The 23,693-nt window shown below is 37.0% G+C and overlaps 1 protein-coding gene across 1 annotated transcript in view; it reads right to left on the bottom strand.

The window, feature by feature from the left end:
- drd2a (dopamine receptor D2a) overlaps positions 1–23,693 on the bottom strand; it is a 48,930-nt gene that overhangs the window by 7,450 nt on the left and 17,787 nt on the right. The window contains exons 2-3 of the mRNA XM_087850970.1: positions 13,970–14,280; positions 4,659–4,768 (exon numbers count right to left, since the gene is read on the bottom strand). Of these exons, the coding sequence (XP_087707096.1) occupies positions 4,659–4,768; positions 13,970–14,248 (389 nt within the window). The 5' untranslated portion in view covers positions 14,249–14,280. The remainder of the gene's footprint in view (positions 1–4,658; positions 4,769–13,969; positions 14,281–23,693) is intronic.

Here is a 23,693-nt window from a genome sequence, read left to right as displayed (position 1 = left end):
CATTTATCTGTGACTGTTATATGAATCTTTGCAAATAAATCGCCATCATGTGAGTGGATCCTTAACTGTGCCAAAGCCAGGTGAAGTGATTTTTGATTCTGTCACAATGATTCTCATATTTGGTATTCACAAATATGCAGCAAACAAGCACAGGCCATATCACTGATATCTAAATGTAAATTCAGGTGAGATTCCTCTCTAGTGTGCTTGAAACATTCATTTACATACAAAAACAACGATATACGATCACATTATTCAGATTAATAAGATTTTCCCCACATACAAGTCATCTGTATTCTAGTTCACTCACCTCAATAAGAGCTGAAAATGTGACCAGGGTGAATATTTATTACTACACTAAAGTGAAAGCCCGTGTGGAGTTATGAGATTATTGTGTTTGTTTACTAGTCAGCAAGACTATGCGATATCTACAAAGTGCAATTATAGGACCATAGGTGGAAAGGCGTAACACTGGTAAAAGAAGATCCCATTTAATTTCGCTGTGGATGCAGATCACTTCTTTAAAATGGAGAAATAAATCAGTGTCACTGGATATGCTCCTTTAGCGTATCTTTAAATTAATCGTGAAAGAATTAAATTAAATTAAATGAAGATGGAAGAGAATAGATGGATGGAAAATGTGGTAAATATATCCTTGATATTCCTATGAACAGCCTTCGAGTGTAAGTTTCAAAAAATTACACAAAGTTTAATCACAGCATTATCGTTAAACAGTTTTTTTAAAATCACAGAACAAAATGAGAGAATTTAGTTTTTAAAGAATCCAGGTTTATTGACAAGACAAGAAGCAGTGTTCTTGCACTGTTATGTTGAATTAAACAGAGACTATTGATTTTAAGCAGTTCCGATCAATATTTAAACAATGAATCAAACTACTGTGTACGTAATGGCCGTTCAGAAAGACTGTATCTGAGCAGATAGTTAAAAACTGATGCTAGAAAAATATAACACTGAAGTGCTACGTTTAAGCTATTTTGACTTAAATAATAAGTCAAAATTAAAATAATCTGTATTAATTATTTTTATACCAATATTTCATGTTGTTATTAAATATTATTGATGCATATGCTGTTTGTAACACATACTATGTAATATGCAATCATTAATGTGAATTATGAGGAAAAGAATGCCTCTTTCTCAGTTTAATATTCAAAATGGAGCCTTTTGTTTTATTTAATACTTTCATCTAAATCTTAATTTTACACCCTTTTTGCATGTGAGAGGCTCTTTGGTATTTTGATCATCTTTACATCTTTACAGGAGGACAATTTATGTGAGTAACATAAAAATTCAAATTTTGTTTTACTACTGACACTTATTTAGGATATATGAGAGAATTATGTAAAATAAATGCTTATTGACCTATACTCATTGAAACTTTCTTGCTCATAGTACATCATTTAGCATTCAGATTTACACAATTATATCACATAGCTTTAATACTGTCAAAGCTTTACAGTGTACTTTTAGATGTTTGTAAGCTACTTTAACTAAGATACTGTAACTAATCTAAAGTGATATTATTCACTGTTATTTTTAAATTGCACTTTTTTATTAATGTATCGAATATCTTTAATAATGGCATTATTAAGCTGCTGTGTAAATGCAGTTGCCACCTCCACTAAAGAAACCTTCAAATATGACTCAGGTCTGTGGAACATTTCAGCATCCCTCAGCTCACTCTTTTAGTTTTCCACTAGTGTTATTATTTTTGATGCATTCCTTGCTCTCTTTGTGGTCTGAGCTGCAGCAAAAACCTTTTTAAGCAAATATGCTCTATAAACTTGACTGTTTGTTACAAGTTTAGTACTAAACCACAGTCAAAGTCCTCCGCTCTTAGATTATTTTAACCTCCTAGGACCTGGCGTCCACATATGTGGACATCACATTTTGGGTTATTTAGACTAAAATACTCAATTTTGTTCTACAAGGGCCTGATATCCACTTACGAGGACATTATACTGCCACTGTTCTATCAAAATTTTAAATGAATATCCTCATATGTGGCTCTCATTTTTCTTAGAAACAAAAATAAGATTTAAAAAAAAATCTCGGAATTCTTTGTTTTTACATTCATCAGGTCCCAGTGTGACCAAATATCAAAGAGAAATTAAAAATGCATGACGTGGAAGAGTTCGGGTCTTAGGAGGTTAAGGATTTTTGCAGCTAATTTGGTTGAAAAACCAGCAAGCTCTGCAGTCTAAATGACTATGTAGATTGTTTGCTTTGTCTGCACTCTCTCGCAGAAAATGTCATTTGTAAATTGCATGAAAAACAAATGACTAATGATTCAGGATGACAACTTTAAAGGAAAGATAGAAAACTAATTTGCATTTAATGTATATGTTTTTTAAAATAACAAAATTTATGCAATAAGTATAGTAAAAATTGATTATATATAAAGTTTATCTTTATTCTAGCATTTTGACATTTTAGTGTGTCATTATTATATGTTAATGGAACCACTTAGACCTATTATAACATAGTATACACAAACCTATTTCCCCAAAAATATGGGTTGCTGAATAAAGTATGAATGACAATGATGTGGTGAAGAAAATGCCAAATGTTAAAACTGAGTTTTAAAAAAATTTCACAAACTTTAGGTCAGGGACATGTTTAGCATTGTGTTATGTTATGTTAGCATTTAAAAACTAAGTGGTGCCTTTTTCATACTTGGGATTCCAAGAAACACCCTGTGTTGTGAGGCAGGTCTAGACTGCAGGGGGACAATTCACACATTACACCGGCAAGACTGCATGCATGGCATTACTGGAACTTGATTACAGGATTTAATATTCATAACCCCAGCTCCAAAATGTAAATACAAACTGATAAACCCATATTCCATTCACAACAGATTATAGAAAAAAAAAAATCATGATTTTAAAACAAAAAAAGGTTAATTTTTATTTGATGGCAGAAGCAGCTTTCTAAAAAGTTGTTACAGGGCCATGTTTACCACAATCTAGTGTCCTCTATTCATTTAACAGCAGTCTGTAAATGTCTGGGAACTGAGGGGGGCTGCTGCTGGACTTCTTAGTCCTATTTTTTGTTTCATGATGTGCCAAATATTTTCAGTTGGTGAAAGATCTGGTCTGCTGACAGGCTGTTTCAGCACTCGGACTCTTACATTACAAAGCCATGCTGTTGTAATATTAGCGGCATGCTTTTTAACACTGTCCTACAAAAATATGAAAGGCCTTTCCTGAAAAAGTGACATCTGTTTTGCTCTATATGTTGCACTGATGATGCCTTTCTACACCTGCAATCAGCCATTTTTACATGCACTAATGCACCCCTATACCATCAGCAATGCAGGCTTAACAACAAGGATGGTCTCTCTCCCGCTCCTGTAGTGTGGATGATGTGGCATTCATATTTTCCAAAAATATGAGATATTTTGATTTGTCTGACCACAGAACCGTTTCCCTCTTTGCTTCAGTCCATTTTAAATGAGCTTTGGGTCACAGAAGATGGCAGCATTTATGGATCATGAAATTTATACAACTTCTCCTTATAGACAATATTATCTGGAAGTGTTCCGGAGCCCATGCAGGAATTCTTATGACAGGATGATTCCTGTTTTATTGCACTGCCATGTGAGGATCTTAAGATCACAGGCATCCAGTGTTGATTCTCGGCCTTGTCTATTGCAATTTGGCAACTTTTTTGTAAATGGTGTTTGGTGTTTACTCAGCAGTTAACTAAAAATTAACAACTAACCCAAAACACCAGCTGACAAGTCATCACATTGACTTAACCCTTTACAGCATGACCTATGAAATAACTGCCAAGAAATTCAAATTTTCTGAACCATTCATTGAATTTATTGAACCATCTAACAAATCTGCTTAATAAAATTGATTAAATTACATTTACATGTCCTTTAATTTGCTACATCTGACATTAAAAAATGCTTAAAAACGCAATTTATTTAGGTTTTTCAGGATTTATAAAATTACACTGATTATGCAGAAATCCCCAAACCACACAAAAAACTACATGTATTAAACATGACACACATTAAGATGTTTTATTTCAAACAATATTTATTTGAGAAATTGGGTTCAGCAAATATTTATTTATTTATTTATTTTTCTTAAAGACTTAATTAATTAAAACTCTTCTTTTAATTTGGTGTATATTTATATTACAAAATGTATTTATTTTTACATATTCAATTAAGAATTAATTACTCAAGATGAAATCCTTTTCAGTGATTTGCTCATATGTCTATGAAAAAGTTGCTGCTGACAGTGTGCAGGCACCCACAAATATGCTATTAGATTTCACTCTCCACTGCACCTGTCTTACAGGTGGTCCTTGGATAATGCGCTCATCTTAGTTCCAAAATTGCATCAATATGCCATATTGATGTGCATACATATTTCTGTCCTGAACATCTGGTGGCTGGTAATCAAGATTGCAGATAAACAGAAACTGAATGTGTTGTTATGGTGTATTCCTGGCTTAAAAATCTCATTTTGTTTGTTAATAGCTGAGTGTGCTTTGATGGTCATGCAGTTAAAAGACACCAGTTCTCTGTTTCATATTATTCAGCAGGTAAAGATTTCCATCGGAAATCCATGCTGGAATCATAACAGGCTAAACAATCTGCGAGGTGGCAAACTCACCGATCAATGCTGATGGCACAGAGATTGAGGATGCTGGCTGTACACATCATCACATCCAGAGTGACAAAGATGTCACAGTGGATCTTGCTAAAGCGCCACTCTCCCACCACCTAGGAGAGGAAAACATCCACAAATGACAGTTAACTGCCAGAGTCAACAGAAAAAAGTCAATATGCTAGCAATGGAAGCTTCTTGGCAGAAATAATGTGTTTGTGTTCAGCAATAAAAAGCAAACCTGACACTAAAGCCTTCTCGCATAATTTCCCATATCATTTCAAACTTGGCAACATAAAGAGAGAAGCAAAGGAACAAAACTGAGACATAAGAGGAAAGAATGGATGACTGAATTATGAATGAGTAAGTATAAAAAAGCATCCGTTCTATCACATGAAGAGATTTCTTGCTGTCATAAATATTTTGCAAGAGCTTCAAATCCAAATAACATGTCATTTTCTTTTTTTATGAAGAATTTTACAAGTGACTTGTTGAAATTTGACAGATTATCTTATCTCTCCACTTACAGTGGTAAGAAGTAAAAGCTTCGAAAACATATAGACATCCTCCTTAGACAAGACAAGTATTCTTTACCATGTATCCTACTCTTTAGCTCGAGGAAGCGTTTGATCAAAGACGAGATCGAAACCTGTTTGAATTCATGCCACCGTTGCTCTCAGCTGTATGATCTAAGCTCATGATGAAACCAACATCAGTGATGTTGTGACAGGTCTGAAGCTGCCCAGCTTGTCTGACACTGAAGCCTGCCTGCTTCCTCCCACAGCTCTATCAAGGGTAAGGGAGATGTGTTTGTTCAGGGGCAACTCCTGCCTGGCTGATTAATCTTTGTCCTGTGGATGTGTCTTCATAAAACTAAGCTCCCATCATTAAAGAGCTGTAAGTTTTTGCTGGTGTCTACAAGGTCGTTATAGCCACTTTTCTGTTGCCCTGAAAACTGATTTCTCCTCTCTTCTCTTTTCCACAATTTTCCAACCTTTAACTCTTGACATTTCTCTTCACTGTGGCTAAGCACCACTATGATAGTATGCTTTCATTTTGACTGTTTCTCTCTTTGCTATCATCATTTTGCTCCTTGCACTTGACTTTTATTTTTGAGTCAAAGCTACTCCAACACACCCGCACAAGTTCCCGTCCTGCTGGAGCTGCGAACAAATTTTAGTGTTAAAATTTAAAAGGCCCACAGGAGCTGAAAGCCATTTCATGTCCTTGCGGCTGCAACAGAGGTCTGTTCAGTCTATGTAGCGAAACACCTTTTGTGGATATTAAACAGCTTTTTACAAGACAGTCATAATAAATGCATGTGTGCCAAAACTGGCATGATCCCCTGTCAGGAAACATCGATCTGTCCTTCTGAGTTATCCCACCGTTTGCATTTTTCTGTTAAAGTGAAGATGACTTTAATCTTTTGAAGTTAAATTATGACACATCATCATTTTGTGCTGTGAAATATTTATATAGATTTTTGTCATTATGAGTGCTTCAGTTGAAAACGTTGCGTTATGAGGTCTTTACTTTCGTGCGATTTATTCAAATCTGTTAATTTTGAGTCATTTGTGCCAAATTTGAAGATATTACCAGCATGTTCAGAAATATTTCATTCATGAGAATGGGATGATTAACTCAATGGCATTATGCTTCTGGCAACAAATGGAAAATGTAGGCAGTAAAAGGATAGAAATTATGACAAGTTTACTAATGTTGTCCATAGCAACACACAACAGTGCTATTATATTATTGAATTTGAATGATGGGCTTATTTGTTTCTCCTTAAATCCTGCACTTCACTTCATTATTGAAATTAATTGACTGCATCTTTGTTTGCAAATTAGTAGATTGTTTGAACTTTCCATTCCCATAGTGGGTTTTCTTGTGATACTGCAGTGTCATTTTTATTTGCCAAGCTCATTTTTTTTGTGAATCGTCATCTATAATTCATATTATGCATATCACTTAGAGGGTATTGGCATTTGATTTCAATCTGCAATGCTGGGAAAAAGTAGAAATAAGGATGTTATATGAGATACATCATTTACTAGTCTGGCAAATGAATTCTCATTTGTCAACTGGAGAAAGGATCAGCTGGTTTGGATTTAAATGAGTCATACCTTTGACAGTCAAAATAATGTGCTGTTTTATTAATTCTTATCTTTTATTAGTGTTTTATAACTAAAAAGAAGGAAAATGTATTCTTTTAAAAATGCTATTTTTGCTCAGCAGGGTGGAGCATCAGTATCTGTGTTTTACTGACAGAAGTGCTACATGTCTTTGAACATCAATGTAATGCTTTTCTTCCCACCTTTACTACAATTAACAATTTTTGTGCATGTTTTGACTTGTGGTGTCTACCTTGCAAAGCAGCTTGATTCTTATTGTAAGATTCATAAGATCGGGTTTTGAGCTACAAGACTTCTGGAATAATGTCCTTTGGGCAGGAAAGAGCAAAGTGGAGATATCTGGCTATAAATCTGGCTGTAATACACACTACCACATTTGGTGTAAACACAGCACAAACACCTCATACCAGGTGTCAAACACAGTGATGGACGGTGATTTGGGCTTGTTTTGCAGCTACAGGATCCAGGGACTTTGCAGTCATTGAGTTGACTATGAACTTCTCTGTATATCAAAGCATTGTAGAGCCAAATCTAAGTCTGTCAGTCAGAGAGTTAAAGCTTTGCCAAAACATTGTCATGCAAAAGGACAATGATTCCAAGCACAGCGGTGAGTCTACAATAGAATTAGTAAAAAAGGACAATGGCCGAGTCAAAGTCCAGAACTCAACCCGACTGAAACCTGTGCATAATAAAAAGTTCCTGCGAACTTAATTGAACTGAAAAAACACTGTAAATAAGAGAGAGCTGAAATTCCTCCTGCATTGGGTGACAGACTGAGACTGAGACTAAAGTCATACAAAAATTTTGATTACTGCAAATTATTGCTGCTACAAGCTACAGAATCATGGAGCGTACTTAGTTTTTCACAACATGCTTCTGCATTTTGGCTTAGTTTTTAGATAAAAAAATAATGAAACAGTCTAATATGTTATGTGTTGTAATTCATCTAAGTTTGTGTTCACCTCATTTGAATTCTATAAGAACTTGACAATTGTTTATTATGTCCTGATATGTAAAACAAGACTTTCTTTTATCATGACTGTATTTAGGTATGTTTGAAGTAGTACAAAGAAACTCAGTGAGTACCACAAAAACATCCCCCACACCATTACACCAGCAGCAGCAGTAGCAGCCTGAACACCTGATATGATGTTGTTTACACCAAATTCTGATCCTACCAAAAATAAAAAAGGCAATATTTTTCCAACTTTGATGAATGGTAATAATTTTAGCCTTGTTTTTTTGTTCTTATATGACAAGAGTGGCACCTGGTGTGCTCTTCTGCTTCTGTGGCCCATCTGCTTCAAGGTTCAATGTGTTATGCATTCAGAGATGCTCTTCTGCATACTACGGTTGTAATGAGTGTCTGTTTGAGACACCATTGCCTTAAGCTGGGAGCAGGCTGGCAATTCTCCTCTGACCTCTGGTATTAAGCAGATTTTTAAATATAGAAATGACACTCACTGGAAACTTTGTCTTTTAGGATCTTTGCAAACCCTACACATGGTCAAGTGGAAAAATCCCAGTATTTTAAGTTTCTGATATGCTTAGACTTTTAACAACAAACATGCCATATTCAAAATCATTTAAATGTCGTTCTTTCCCATTCTGATTCTCAGTTTGACATAAAGCAGGTTGTATTGACCATGTCTACTTCCCTGAATGCATTGAGCTGCTCCCATGTGATGGCTGATTAGATTATTTCCAATTACAAGCAGCTGAACTTCTGTACCTTAAAAAGTGGCTGATGAGTGTGATACATTAAAGGAAATCAGAAAATTTCCAAAAAGATTCTCATGCCCGTCCAAATAATTGAATTCAGGTGTTTGGATCACTTTAATGATCACTGGTGTATTACATCAAGCACCTAGGCATGCAGACAGCGTCTACAAACATTTTCGAATGAATGTTTCGCCCACAGCAGCTCAGTAAATTCCAACATAGTAATGTGATAGGATTTGCAACAAGTCCAGTTTAGAAATTTCCTCACAACTAAATATAAGTCAACTCTTATTGGTAATATGACAACAACAGCAGCAACTCAGCCATGAAGTGGTAGGCCAGCTAAAATCACAGAGCGGGGTCAGTAGATGCTGAGGTGTGCAGAGATCATCAAATTTCTGCAGAATCAGTAGCTACAGATCTCTAAATTTTATGTGGCTTTCAGATTATCTCAATTAAACTTATTTATATAGAACTAAATCACAACAACAGTCTCCTCAAGGGGCTCATCAGAACAGCTGTATCCACATTATGAAATGCGATGCAGCGTCTGATGCAGTTGGGTTAAAACTGGACTCTAGAGGAATGGAGACATGTTATCTTGAGCGATGAATCATGCTTCCCCATCTGGCAATCTGATGGAGGAGTCTGGGTTTGGAAGTTGTCAGGAGAATGGTACCTATCTCACGGCATTGTGCCAAGTAAAAGTTTGTTGGTGTGGGGTTGGTTTTCAGGAGTTGTGCTCGGCCCCTTAGTTCTAGTGAAAGGAACACTTTAATCTTCAGCATACCAAGACATTTTGCACATGTTCCTAACTTTGTGGAAACAGTTTGGGGGTGGTCCCTTGATTTTCCAACATGACTGCGCACCAGTGCACAAAGAAAGGAAAGGACCATAAAGACATGGATGAGCGAGTTTGGTGTGGAAGAACTTGACTGGCCTACACAGTCCTGACCTCAACCTGATATAACACCTTTGGGATAAATTAGAGCAGACACTGTGAGCAAGGCCTTCTCGTCCAACAACAGTCTGACCTCACAAATATGCTTCTAGAAGAATAGTAAAAAAATTCCTTGTGGAAAGCCTTCGCAGGAGAGTTGACACTGTTGTCTGCAAAGGATGGGTAGATGTCATTTAAACCATGAAGAATAAGAATAGGATGTTATTCTAGTTCACATGTAAGTGAAGGCAGGCAAGGGAAAACTTTTGGCAATATAGTGTACGTAAATAGGCAAATACCCAATAAATACATACATGAATAAATAATCATATTGGTAAAAATGGAAATTTGACTCTGTAACGTACACATGTAGAGCTTTACTACAAAAATGGGGTTATGTCACTCATCAGTCAGATGAGATTTTTCCCTGAAAATGTCAAAAGAAATAAATACAACAGTAGGGCTGGGCGATATGGCCTATAATGCATATCGCTATATAATTTGAAGCATGTGCATATATAGCATATATATCACGATATATTCTTTTCTTCTGTATAAAGTATTTTCCACACTAAAAATCCTTTAATTTTCTCAAAAACCGAGAGTGTACCTTATGTATGAATTCTGGTTGTGCTTACTGACCTCGAACTGATTTTGGCGTGCAGAAATCTGTTAAAAAAAGAATGTCAGAGCATTACGGAGCTTCGCGGAGTAATCGGGGTCCAAAACTCCGTCTAATTCAGGTCCCAAAGTAAAACGAACACTAAGAGTTAAAAACAGTCAAAATTCTTTAATTAAATCATAAGCGTTGCTGCTTTATAGGGTGTAACAATTAAGTTTAACATCCATGCGTCCATGAAAACAGAATTTATTAAATTTAACGGAGTTAGAAGTTAGCAGGAGGTTAGCTCGCTAGTTTACACCTAAACATTTCATACCATGTTCTGACTGAGAGATTTTTGAAACTAATTAAAACGTACAGCTCTGCTACCACTTCCAACACAAATGAAGACAGACGTTTGCAGGGTTACTGAAGTTGGACTACCTGGTATATAATGTTGTGCTACGTGATGGCTAGCGACACAGCTATGTTAGCATAACATTAGCACAGTGAAGCTGGAGGATGAACGCCAACTTTTTTTCCACTCGATAAAAGTTAACGTGAGGGATTCTGGTGGTCAGGGACAAATGCAATCGTATAGCAGGATGCTATACACGGGCCAAACTTCAGTCAGGAGAACAACTGAGATTATTCATCCACAATACGAGGTTAGTTATTAATATACTGCAACAACATGGGAATAGAACAGCTGCGAGAGAATTCAACATTAATGAATCAATGTTACGGAAGTGGAGGAAGCTCAGTTTTTGGCTTTCCCCATATTTCAAAAGTGCTTCATCTCTTTGCTATGACTGTCGCCCGCCATAATTTGCAGATGATAATGGTTTTAGCCGCTGCGATGCTTTCGACCAAAACAGGCGCAGCTTGACGACATCATCAACATGCGCTATCGCGATAGAGCGGTATAGTCAAAATCTCTATCGTTGGCCAAATTTATATCGTTTCTATCATATATCGTTTATATCACCCACCCCTATACAACAGGAGCCATCACTCTACTCTATCAACTCTCTGGTTTCCAAATTGAAATTCTGTACACATATCAGCCACAACGCCTGACAGCATATTCTTTACAAAGCCTTAAACAGAATTTAAACTACAGCATTAGCTGCCTCCGCAGGTAAGGCGGGTGTTTATTCCTGCAGTTTTTGTGCAACACTGTTCTTCATTAAATTCATGGCTTTGACCAGGTCACTGCAGCTGATCGCCAATTATGCACTCCAAGGTAATAGACTAACAGGTTTAGTTCTTGGCATGATGAATATTTTCCACTGATTACATTTATGAGCCATTTGGTTTGCAGTAGTTTTCAAACATCTGCCTGCTGTGTGGATGCTATAAAGACATGAGGCAACACCTTGAAAGCAAATATTCTACTATATACACTTTTTATTCACCCTTACTTTAAACTAACTCTCAACTTCTAGTTATGCAAAATGTTCCCTCCGTACGCTTTCTAAATCAGTCACACTAGGCAGAAAGCGAAACCTGCACTAATTAATGCAAATTTAGTATTTAATAATAAAGGGCAAGTTGAATAACCTGCCCACACTCTGTGACTATGTTCCCACTGTAGTTCATGCAGTTACATCATTAACACAAGTTAATACACGAGTTACGTGATGACCTGAGTCAGTGGCATTATAAAAAAATTCAGTGCCTACACATGAATACAGAAAAACAGGAACAAAAAGGAAAGATGAGACTCGAAGAACAGCCTCTCCGAGTTCAGCAAAAAACAAAACAAAACAAACACAATATTGTAAGTATTGTCATGAAGTTTGTTTGTTTGTTTTAATCATCTAAAACAAAGCCTAATTTCAGATGGTGTCCGTGATGGAAGAAAGATGTTATGAAGAACATGAGTTGAATAATTGACAAATCTCTGCCTAAATTCCTCCGTTGTGAGCTCTGAACATATAAGGCCATCTTCACTCAACACGCAAATCCAGAGATTATGAAACTGTCTGGTGTTTACCTCAAAATGATGTGAACTGTGCAGCAGTTCCAAATAATTTCCTATTTGTAAGGATTTCTAGCAGACCAACTACTAGTGTCTCACTTTATCCCATCTCACATTAGTACGAGGCCTGACAGCCTGGGAGGGACACACCAGAATCAGATGAGCATCCCACTCTAAACACAAGCTGGGAAGTAATCCCTTTTGACTTTGACAAACAGCCACCACTTGCTTCCCAGCATATTATTCTAAGGAGGACTTCACTCTCCAAATAGCTGTTATTAGCCTGTTTGGATTAAATGGCTATAAAATTGAAAAAATCTGTTTCTTAATGCACCAAACTGCTCATGTGGGTCTTTCCCCCCCCATTTAACTGTAAGAGATGTAGATTGAATGGAAAACACAGACACCAAACATTTAGCTAAGTAAAATAATAATCCTATTAAGCTAGACTTTGATTCCTATAGATTTACATGAATAATTTTGCCAAACCACATTTATGATGTGTAGAGCCAGAACTAAGTGTGGGGCATCAGGAGAAACAAGAGCAGCCAACTACTCGGTGAGTGTTTTGTAATCTGATGTTATGTTTGCACACAACAGATCCTATAGAGGAACAGCAAACAGTCAGATTTTTGTCCAAAAGCATGCTGTGACTTATATTTGATGAAAGATCCGGAGTAGTTTAGTGTTCGCCGTACTTCAAATGTGTTACACTTAGTAACGCACACTTGTTCAGTTAAATCCCTTTACACCATCAAAGACTTACTTTTCTGATATCAAATGCTATCTTTTATTGATAAAGTTTTATGCTGTAATTTGTGGGCTTTGATACGTTGCTGATTACAATTCATCTCCCACTTATGCGATCCGCTTTGATGTAGGCTCCCTCTGCATGTATCCAGCTGGCCAAATCAACAGAGACAACAAGTAAATAATTTGGATAAAAACAAACAGAATGCGCAGGTTGGATAATTTATGCATGAACGAGCTTTAATCTGATTGTTTTTGGCAATGACCACAAAAATATTATTTTGTTTATTTAAAAAAATATGCCCAGATCATACGGAAAGAGTTGTACTATGAAATTCTTTAAATGCACTATAATCTGGTTAAAGTGATAATCATCAAGAGTTTCTGAGAAACACGAGGGGATTAAAGTCCCCGCAGTCTTAGATTGCTTTTTTTTTCTACATCAGACAGCGTGACCTAAAGCCTTATGGTCAGAAATAACCGCAGGATGAAGGAGGTAGCTTCCAGAGATGGGCAAAGATTTTTCAAAAAGACCGACCACATCCCACTCACTAGTGATTTGGCAGGATGTGAATGATATTATGAAACATCGAAGTTTGCCTTCTCTTTAAAAATGTGATTCCGATGTGTTATATTTAAATGATGTACCATAATTCATTTAAAAAACAAAAGCAGCAGTTCTCTGAATGAGAAAGGATGTAGCCCAGTATTTGGGTGAATTATAGCCTAACATCCAGCTCTTGTTCAAATAGACTCCTCTGACATTTTGCTGTTGTCACATAGTGGGACTACATTACAGGCCTTTATCCACTGCAGGACTGATGTGAACACATTAGTCTTCACCTTTGTATCACCTTGACCCTGTGACCTGTAGTTAACTGTGGGTGACTGTTTGGCTCAAATCCTTTTCACCAAGATTATTTTACTGGCATGCAATTTCACTTAAAGTCCTGCCCTTTCCAGTTTTTTAACCCCTTTCTAAAAAGAATGATTTAAAAAGAAAACTAAATACTGTTTTTTAAGATGGCAATTTTCTGCTTTCTGAAAACCTGGGATGCAGAGGGGAAAAAAAGGTTTAAGAAAAAGAAATAAAAGAGCATGTCTGTTGCATAGGTCATGTCAGGCTATATGTCTCTTCGAATATAGGCAAAGAGTGTGTGTGTGCGTGAATTTCTACAATCCTACCTCTAAGTAGACGACCCAGGGCATAACAAGTGTGGCCACCAGAAGGTCAGCGACAGCCAGGCTGACGATCAGGTAGTTTGTGGTGGTCTGCAGAGCCTTTTCCCTGGACACAGCCATACACACCAGCACGTTGCCGAAGACGATGACGAAGATGAGCAGAGTAAGCAGCATGGCGTAGTAGTTGTAGGGGTGCTTCTGCTCTTGGGCTGTATCGTTGAAGCTCCATGTTCCATTATCATAGAAACTGTCATTGTAGGCATACTGGGTAAAGACATCCATTAGCTGTGAGTGACAAAGGCCGAGAATGGGCCCTGCAAAATATGCAAAAGGAAAGAAATACTTTATTAATGTTGTATACATTTAGGGTTTGCCGACTGAGAAATAAAAAGCTACAGGATGACATTTGGGGTTAAGTTTTCAAGATTTTGATACAGGTTTATCTTGTAATGGAAATGTAAAATTAATATCTTTCCTCAGACACTGTACTCCAGTTCAAAGCACAAACAGACCTTCGAAGTGTTTTGCTAAGTGCATTCCTTAGTAGGTACTTAGGCATCTTTGGCTGCAGTTAGAGCATCAGACTTCGTGTGGATTTATCTAACAAGTCTAACCCATCGATTTTCTTGATAGAATTGTTCAAAGCTTAACCTGATTGGTTGGATGGTCAGCCTTTTTCAACTCTCTCCAGGTAGATTCTTTTGGTTTCTTTTGTGTTTTTTAACTATTATATTTATTTACCTTTTTTTAAAACCTGACAAGATGTTAAGAACATTTGATGGCAGAAATATCAAAAGCTAAAAGGGCACCTGCACAAATTTGAAACCATTTTAACTAACCACTAGTTATGTACCATAAGAACACACATACAAGCATATGGGCATTATATAAACATAACACATGTAATTAAAAGGCAACATCATCAAGATAAACAACAGAAAGACATCAGAGAAGCAGATAAATGGGAAAAAAAACACACCAAAAGAACAAAATGCAAAAACATTAGCAGAAAAAGTTAGGGGGTATTGGCAGGTTGGGAAACAGCTGCAAAAGTGGCCTTATATGGAGTGATCCCTATTATTTTAGTTGAGGATGACTTTGTTCAGTTAACAGTTTTTTAAAATTTAAAGAGAAAGAAGAGCAGTGATCTCAGTGACACGGTAAAGGTATGAAGAGCACGAACTAATGCATATTACAACAGGTTCATGAGGTTAACCACTTACCAGAGAAATACAGAGTATGAAAAGTAAGAATATCTATCTCCATAGTTCACCGTTGTGTGCTGACCGGCGATAGTCTAACACGAGAATGGTCGGTTTATCCATCAAAGCTAAGGTGGAGAACAATCTGTTTGGGAATACTACATCATTAGGTTAATCTTTAGTTTGTAGCCTGCTGACATGATGTGAGAAGGACATGGTGATCTATGATAAACCTTCAAATGTGACAATCTTTCAGGCTACAAGGGGGACAGAAGCCTTCCTACCAGATCACACAACATCGTCTTGGTAGTGTTTGGAATAGAGGCCCTGACGGCTGAAGTGGAATAAGTGCTGCATCTGACAAGTGACTAATGGCATTAAGAACTGTTTATCGGTGTAAAAGTTAACAGGACCATTCACACAGAAATAAAAGTGGATATAAAAAAATACGCAAACCTTGTTGTGAGCATGAACTATTTTCTATATATTGAACTATATCGATTGGCAGTCTGCATCCATCCATTTTCCAGTGACAACAGGCTCATGCTAGCGACAGACATACAGACATCCAGCATGTGAACATTACTGCATCCTCTCAGCTGAGCTTTGATGGATACCATTTTGACTGACATATCAAACCAATGTATTCTGCCATGTTTATGGCTGGTACTTCTACACATCCCTATAACACCCAACCTGACCTAAAGAGACCCCAGTGGGAGAACACTAAATACAAAATTATGTAACTGTGTTGGATAATGTTAACTTCTACCAAGTTCCTTCCACTGTCGTGAATAAAATATGAGAGAGGAGCTCTTTTTAGCATGATGTTGGTAAGTATGCAACCACCAGCCACAACATCATTTGTTATACACCATGAATGCTAGCGGTGAGGACACTGAAAAGTTATTTTAGGGTATGGTTTCACCATGGAAGGAGACTTCTTCCCTGGTCCACTGTGAGGGAAGACATCATATATGCATTATTAATAAGAGAAACAGATGTCCATCGAAAATATGACAAATTGTGGAATTTTAGGCTATTTGGAGGTGCAATCTGTTGCTTTTTGCAGAAGAAGTGCACGTGTTACATATGAATGACTGATTCTGATCAGTGCAATACTAATCAGTGCAAAAATAAATAAGTAAATAAAAAATCTTGGCTTATTTTCTTGGCTTACTTATTTGCAGCAGTAACACACCAACAGTGCCATCTTCACCTCTTCCAGTTGACACAATTTCACACAGCATCTGCAGACAGGACGCACGAAGCCCCTCCCCTCACTAGCAGCTGAAGTAGTCACCATTCACAACACTGAAGGACACTTTGAGGAAGTTCTAGAGGTCAGTGGAGCTCATGTTTCAACAAGATTAAAGTATTAAACAGTTATTAACCAGACCGGTGCAAATGTTAATCTTAGCCGTTTAACTATTAGCGATTATCCTGCAGCCACATTAGTTGTCATTTATTAATGGGCCAGCCAGTGGCTCATTAATAAAATGATAACATTAATCTTGGAGCTAGGATTCATATACTATTGTTCATGCCTATCTGTAATTAATATACTGTAGAGCATGGAATTTTCTCATGAATTGTCTCCCAGTTTAAAATGAGAATCTAAAAATACCAGTGTGATACTGAATGTCATTCAGCTGGACAAAACTCACCTGTATACTGTACAATAAGCAATCAGTATCAGCAAGAAGAACAAAGTTTATTTTTGTTAAAGCACTGAAAAACAATTAGAGGCATTTTTTAGTTCGGTGAAACAATAACTAGATCGACTACTGCTTGCAGACACACAATAGACTTGTCATGTCCCATGATACAGCTCTGACAGTTGTACTTAAAAAGCTTTCAGAATGAGACAAAGCAATTGTGGGGGGAAAAAATCCTATGAGGTGATTCTCGGTGCCTGATTGTCCTCTGCACATGCCCTTGGGAACTGTGACCAAAGGCCACCTTTGTTTCATCAAACCTGCGGCTTTGGCTTTTCATGGTCTGAGAGCTGTTCAGATGTCTTTTAGCTAACTCCCTGGGGGCTGTTATGTGCCTTTTAGTGAAGAATGGGTTTTCTGCCAACTCTAACAAAAAGGCCTGATGGTTGAAGTGATGCACTGAAGGTTGTCCTTCTGTAAGGTTCTCCTGTCTCCACAAAGGAGCTCCGAATCTCACTGGATTCATCGCTAGTTCCAAAGTCTTAAATCTTACCTGTACTTTTGGGTGCTTTTAATGCTGCACAAATTTCCATGTGATTCTTTACAGGATTCTTTACACAATCCTGTCTGATAGTACAATTGTACTAACCTGTTAATGTTATATATCATGCACCTCAATAAAATAAATAAATAAATAAATAATAAACTAGGAAAACACACAAAAGACTTATTATTACACAATTTTAAAGGTAAGTGAATATTGGAGGCAATGAATTGTCTTCAGTACTGGGGTATGGTTCAATTTCCACAAAGCTGTAATATAGACGCAATCACAAACAAGCCACAATTCATTATCATGTGTAAGCAACTATATATTTCTCTGTCATTTAAGTCCAGTTGTAACAGTTGATATGTTACAGTTTATGAAACATTCCCTTATCTATTAAACTGATTTAGAGAGCTTGTGCTATAAGCAAAATTGCAGCTTGCCTAAAAATTATGCTGTAGGGAATATGACTGAACTCCAGATGGTTCTGGGATATGAAAGTCTGTTTACTCTGATGTGTGCTTTGCATTCATCTTCGGTTGACTACAATATTGCTACTTCTCAGTGAAAGTTACACTAAATATTATCTTGCCTTCAGATTTGTCATAGTCACAAAATAAACACATCCACTGCAAAGCGCATCCTATTTTACAATACCCTCAGCAGTGTTTTTACCCCCACATACCTGTCTAGATTAATGTTTATGTCCTCCTCCACTTTCTAAGCTCCATTTTCACTCCCTCTTTCCTCCTCACTCACACACTAATTGGTTCTACAGCCTTTCAAGCTGCCACTTTTGCTGACAGAAATCTACTTCAAATCCCCATCTGGATCTAACTCGCTTTATCTCTTCAGCTAATTTCATTTCTAAAGCCAACAATTATTGTCTTGTCCTTTAATTGTTTTGGTAGGTTGTTTTTGTTTTTGCTTTGTTGCTGGGTTATGACCGTCATCAGTCAGTGTTACCCCCTTGCTCACGGCCAAAGGCAAAGCTGCATATCTGGTTCGGTGTTATTTTCAAATGGAGGTTTTGTGTGGAAACTGCTACTGTTTCTACTGTTGTTTTCTTTTCTGCATGTTTGCTGATTTTATGAACATTACTTACAGGAAAAATTACTTTTAAATTTAAAATAACTTTAGGTGTGTGATCTATAATTCAATATTTTACTTTAACATTGTTTTGATGAACAGAATATTTAACAGGAATGTGAAAATGTGAATCTACTCTATGTTCTAGTGTTGCTGTGAAGTTGCCTTCCTTAAAATAATACAACATGAAACCAAGTGGCATGCAGTTACTTTTGCAGATAGCCAAGCAGAGACTAACCACCCTCCCATCCACAATCACAAACAAAAACTTTTTCTCTAATATTTAGCAATTCAAGATAAATTAGATCAGATTAAAACATACTATTTATGCTGGTTGTCTACACTGCTCATGGAGGTTTTCACCTTTCTGCAATCTAATCTTACATAAATGTTTTCCTATTAAAGCAGTTGATGAATTTTTCAAGGCAATAAAACACCATGAAAACATTTAGTACATTTGTTATTCTGCAGAAAAATGTTCCCAATTGTTAATACATATCTTTTGGTTGAATTAATTTTGAATACTTTATAGATTTAATATAATATTATAATATCTGTTCAGTGTCCAGTATCATATTCTACAAATCACATATTGTAGTTGCTGTCCATTGAGAACCACATATCTATGAAAAAAAAACAGTTGTCCATGAGTTTAAAAACACAGGCCCACATCCTGATTATATTTTTTTAGCATATTAAATATATAAATAATACAAAAAAATCAAAAAACAAAACAGCTGAATTAAAAGCCTTGAGCAGTGTTTGACATGGTGAACTGTCAATATATACAGCAGGAAAAATGAGTTTTGGCAAGCAGTGCTCGCCTTGCTTGCCCTGACAAAATGATGAAACATCCATCCAGGTCACCTGTAGCAAACTGGACATGTCAACCAATCAGTGGCAGTCCTAGCCTGTTTGGCGCCCTGGGCAAACACTCCCTCTGCCCCCCCCCCCCCCCCCCCACACACACACACACAAAACATATTAAGGATTGTACATTAACCATATGTACCATTGGAACCATACTGAATTTCACCAGAGAAACACACACACATATGAAGAGAGAGAGAGTATGCATAGTATGCCAACGGCTACCAAACAGCCATCATAATTCGTCATACAATGAGAACAGGACAAATCAACAACTGACAATAACTAATTAATATTAAAATCGGTAACATACTGTATTGTTTGGAGTTTAGTCTGTTACTGTTACTATTTTTACCATTTCTTTTTGGAGCAACTGTAACGCACATAATTTCCTTAGGGATTAATAAAGTATTCTGATTCTGATTGTTTCAGGATGACCTGCCATTATCCAATGACACATCTGCTTACCTGTATCTTTTGCTCGTTTCTCCTCCTCTTCTTTTCTATTTTTTCTAAACTGAGCACCTGATGGCTTTGAACTTTTCTTGTCCATCTTCCATTGGTTTTAATTTTGCATTCCAGTATGAACACAAATCCCCCAACCCGAGGATCACCACAACATAATCTAATAGACCTACACCTTAGTTCACAGACTCGCTTTGTCTAGGGTGAATTTCTGGGATTTTGCACAACCCAGGATTCAAATCATGAATACATAATGGGCTTGGATTTACATCATTATGAATGAAATGTGCTCTATTTGGAAGCAGCGGCCCCCCCTCCCTTTACAACGGGTTGTGTTTGAGACTTTAAATCAGGGGTGTCAAACTCAAATACACAGTGGGCCAAAATTCAAAACTGGAACAAAGCCGCGGGCTAACGTTAATATTTATTGAAATATATTTATTCCTCCAGATATAAGAATGAATCTTTTCTTATGGACTCAAACCCGTTTTGCTGAAAAACTGAATATGGAACAAGCAAAGCTTAATACTATATATGTACTATATATAGTACTTAATACTATATATTAGCTGTATAATACCAGTAGGCCAGCTCTAATAGTAATTTGGTATGGCTTTGCGGGCCAAATGTAATTAGGCTGCGGGCCAAATTTGGCTCGCGGGCCAGAGTTTGACACCTATGCTTTAAATCATCAAACTGTAAAATATAAATTTTAAATTGTTATTGATCCCTATGACCCCTATCAAAAACCGCTACTGCAGCCAATGTTTTCTTTTTCAGGCTTGTGTTCTTTATAGTGTCTTTACTGAATCTAGTTTCTTCATCAGGTTTCTCTACAGACTTTTAACACCTGCTTGCAACAATTGGTGTGTAAAGGACATATCTTTTTGCAGATGCTTTTTGTGCCCTTCAAATAAGTTTCTTATTTTGACATCCTTGAAAATCTTTAGTGATCAGGACAAGGCAAGGGACACACTGTTAGGAATTTTAATAGGGTCTGCTCACTGCAATGATTAGATTATTTATATTTTTGAGAGGTTCACACACTGGTTCTGGCCTCAATTATTATTGACCTTGGAGATGGAACCATACTATCCCCACATTGTGATCACATTTATGCAACTAAGTACAGTGAAAAACAACACCAAAAGCTACGGCTCTTTCTTTCTGTTTTTCTATTTCTTGAGCTCAGAAGTCAGCTGAATTATTAAGAAAAGTTACCAGCGGAGGGCAGAGGAAAACCAAAACCCAAGGAGAGGGTAAAGAAGGATTAAGTGAGAAGCAGTGAGAAGTAGAAGGGAGGGAAACATGCTCCCGTTAGGATGTGTAAGCAGTGCTCTAGGGCACCAGTCTGTGTGTGTACCCTGCAGATGCCCTGTGCTGTCTAATCTTATTTATTTTCCCACTCTACTTACTTAGATACAGTACGTGAGACTGTTCCCACTGCTGGCCTGATAGTTGGTGCTTGCTTATAAACAAAAACATCCACGCTCTCTGTGCTGCCGTAAATAGCTCATATATTTTAAATTCCACCCTCTGTGACCTGTTTGGTTAATAAAATAGAGTATATCTTTCAGAGAGGTAAGAGAGTCATTATAAGTGGTCAAAAAAACGTGTCAAATTCACTGCACGCAGGACGTTTTCACCAAAGAATACCTGCTGAGTGCTTGTATTAACATATCTAACAGAATGTTGAAATACACCTTTGAATGTATTTAGGATATTTTGTGTGTTCTTCTGAACAAACACCACTGTAAAGAGCCTTTCAACTTTGTGAAAGCAGCTGTCATCTGTAAGATTGCTCTTGCCAATCCCGAGCCAGCTACCTGGCCCCAAACACTGTAGACTGTCGGGTTCCTCTGGTCCTGTGCTGTTTCTGTTTTGAGCAGATTGCATGAGACTTGCTTTCACAACATTTTTTAACATTTAAACTTTTACATGTAAAGCAGGCAAAGTGATATGATACATAATCTCACCAGCAAGTTACTCATTACGAGAGTTAAGGGTTCTGCACAGTTCAGTAAAATCTTGGATTGGTAGCAACCAATTAATATTAACAAGCAGTCTCAGTGTAGAATTCAAACACTGCAGCTTTTTATAGTTGTTGTAAAACGACTAAAAAAATTGGTACACCAAAAAAAAAATAAATGAAAGGAGAGGGCCTAAAGCATTTTTTGAATGTACTTATTCCTTAAAAAAGGCATGCGCTTTTATTTTTGTCCATGAAGCTTCTGGAAATTTAAAGTTTAACTTACCATATCGCACATGTTAATGCTTTGGATGCTTCTAGGAACTCATTTGCTAGTAATTTAAACAAGAGAAAATAAAATAAACCGGGTGACTAATCCAAAAATGAGAACATACTCTTGAGACTCTTGAATCTTTTCATTTCTTTGTATTTTGTTAGGAAAATGGAAAATAGCAGCAATTTAACAAGACATGCAAATAGAAACAGAAAAACATTATAAAAAGCAAAAACAGTTTATGGGGTTTGTCCACCTTCAACTGAACTCTCTTAGGCAACTACCTTTTCATTTGTTTAAGCGGTCTTCAGCAATAGTCCTCCAGGATTCTCGAAGGACATTCACAGCTCTTCTTTGGATGTTGGCTGCCTTTTGTTCTGTTCTCTGTCAAGATGATCCCACACATGTTGACGCCTGGGCTCTGGGGAGACCAATCCAGGGCTGATAGTGTTCCATTGTGTGTTTTCCTATCCAGGTGTGCTTTTACTGCATGTGCAGTGTCTTTGGGATCATTGTCATACTGAAAAAAAAAAGCTGTTGCCACTGAGATTGTATTGCATGGTGGGTCAAAATCAGTTTTGATAAGGACATCACCTAACCATCTCTCACTGAGTCTAAGGAGCTTGGAAAGAAAAGTGCCTGAACTTCTTTAAGTTTCTTGAAGATGTTTCACTTCTCATCGAAGAAGCTTCTTCAGTTTTATTCACACACAGAGTGAGACGTTGCCACTGCCTGTCAGGGCTGCAGTGTTGGGAAGTGGCCGGTGGTATGGTAACATCTTTGAACTGATTACTGTCACTGTACACTAATAAGATAATAAACTAAAATAATATATTTAACTGACTAGTATTTCTGGTAACGACAAGCAAGGGCAGGAATTTAGTTTAAATTCTTACAAAATTTAGTTTGGAAGTGCGCCGTATACGCCCAACAGGTTAGAGACCCTGAACCCAGAACTCGCTAGAATTGATATTTCTCATCTGGCCTGGGAATGAAATGAGATTCCCCAGCAAAAGCTTGAAAATGTGGCTGGGGAGGAGGTTGTCTGCAATATCCTCTGCAGTGCAACCTGACATCAGATAAGTGGAAGATAACTGATAGATGGATGGGGGGGTATTGTTATCTCTCTCTATTTTCTTTGGCTATTAGTTACAGTTTTCCCCATCACCATGAGCCAAAATCCTCATAATGAGAATGAAATGGATAGAAGTAAGATATTAAATGACATGTAATAGCCATAACCTTCAACCTTTTTAAGCATATCTCATTAGCATGAACTTACTTTATGTTATCATTCAAGCTGGATGCTTTCACTTACAGTCCAGTATTATCAGTATTTTTTATTTTTTTTGTCAAACTTTTTTTTGTATTTTACTTGTAGCACAGTGAGCGTCTCAGGGCAAATGATATTCAGCACTATTATTTCAACCTGAGCCTTACCCTTTTTTTTTTTTTTTTAAATTATCATCACTTCTGTAGAAAACACTTTGCAGAGGTGAGCCGTTTCTTTCTTTCTCCTCAGACACTACACTTATCTTTTACAACATCCACCCCGCCTTCTCCACTTCACCTTGAAGTGAACTTCTTCCTTACAAAGAGCATGGCAGCATGTAGACAGGAAGCAGATTCTGATTCACTAACATTTGCACTGTG

Source organism: Neolamprologus brichardi, chromosome 14 (assembly GCF_056152115.1).
Source record: "Neolamprologus brichardi isolate AB-2024 chromosome 14, ASM5615211v1, whole genome shotgun sequence".
Lineage (NCBI taxonomy): Eukaryota > Metazoa > Chordata > Actinopteri > Cichliformes > Cichlidae > Neolamprologus > Neolamprologus brichardi.
Note: the sequence above shows the minus strand (reverse complement) of the source record. Positions and strands in the feature narration are given on the sequence as shown.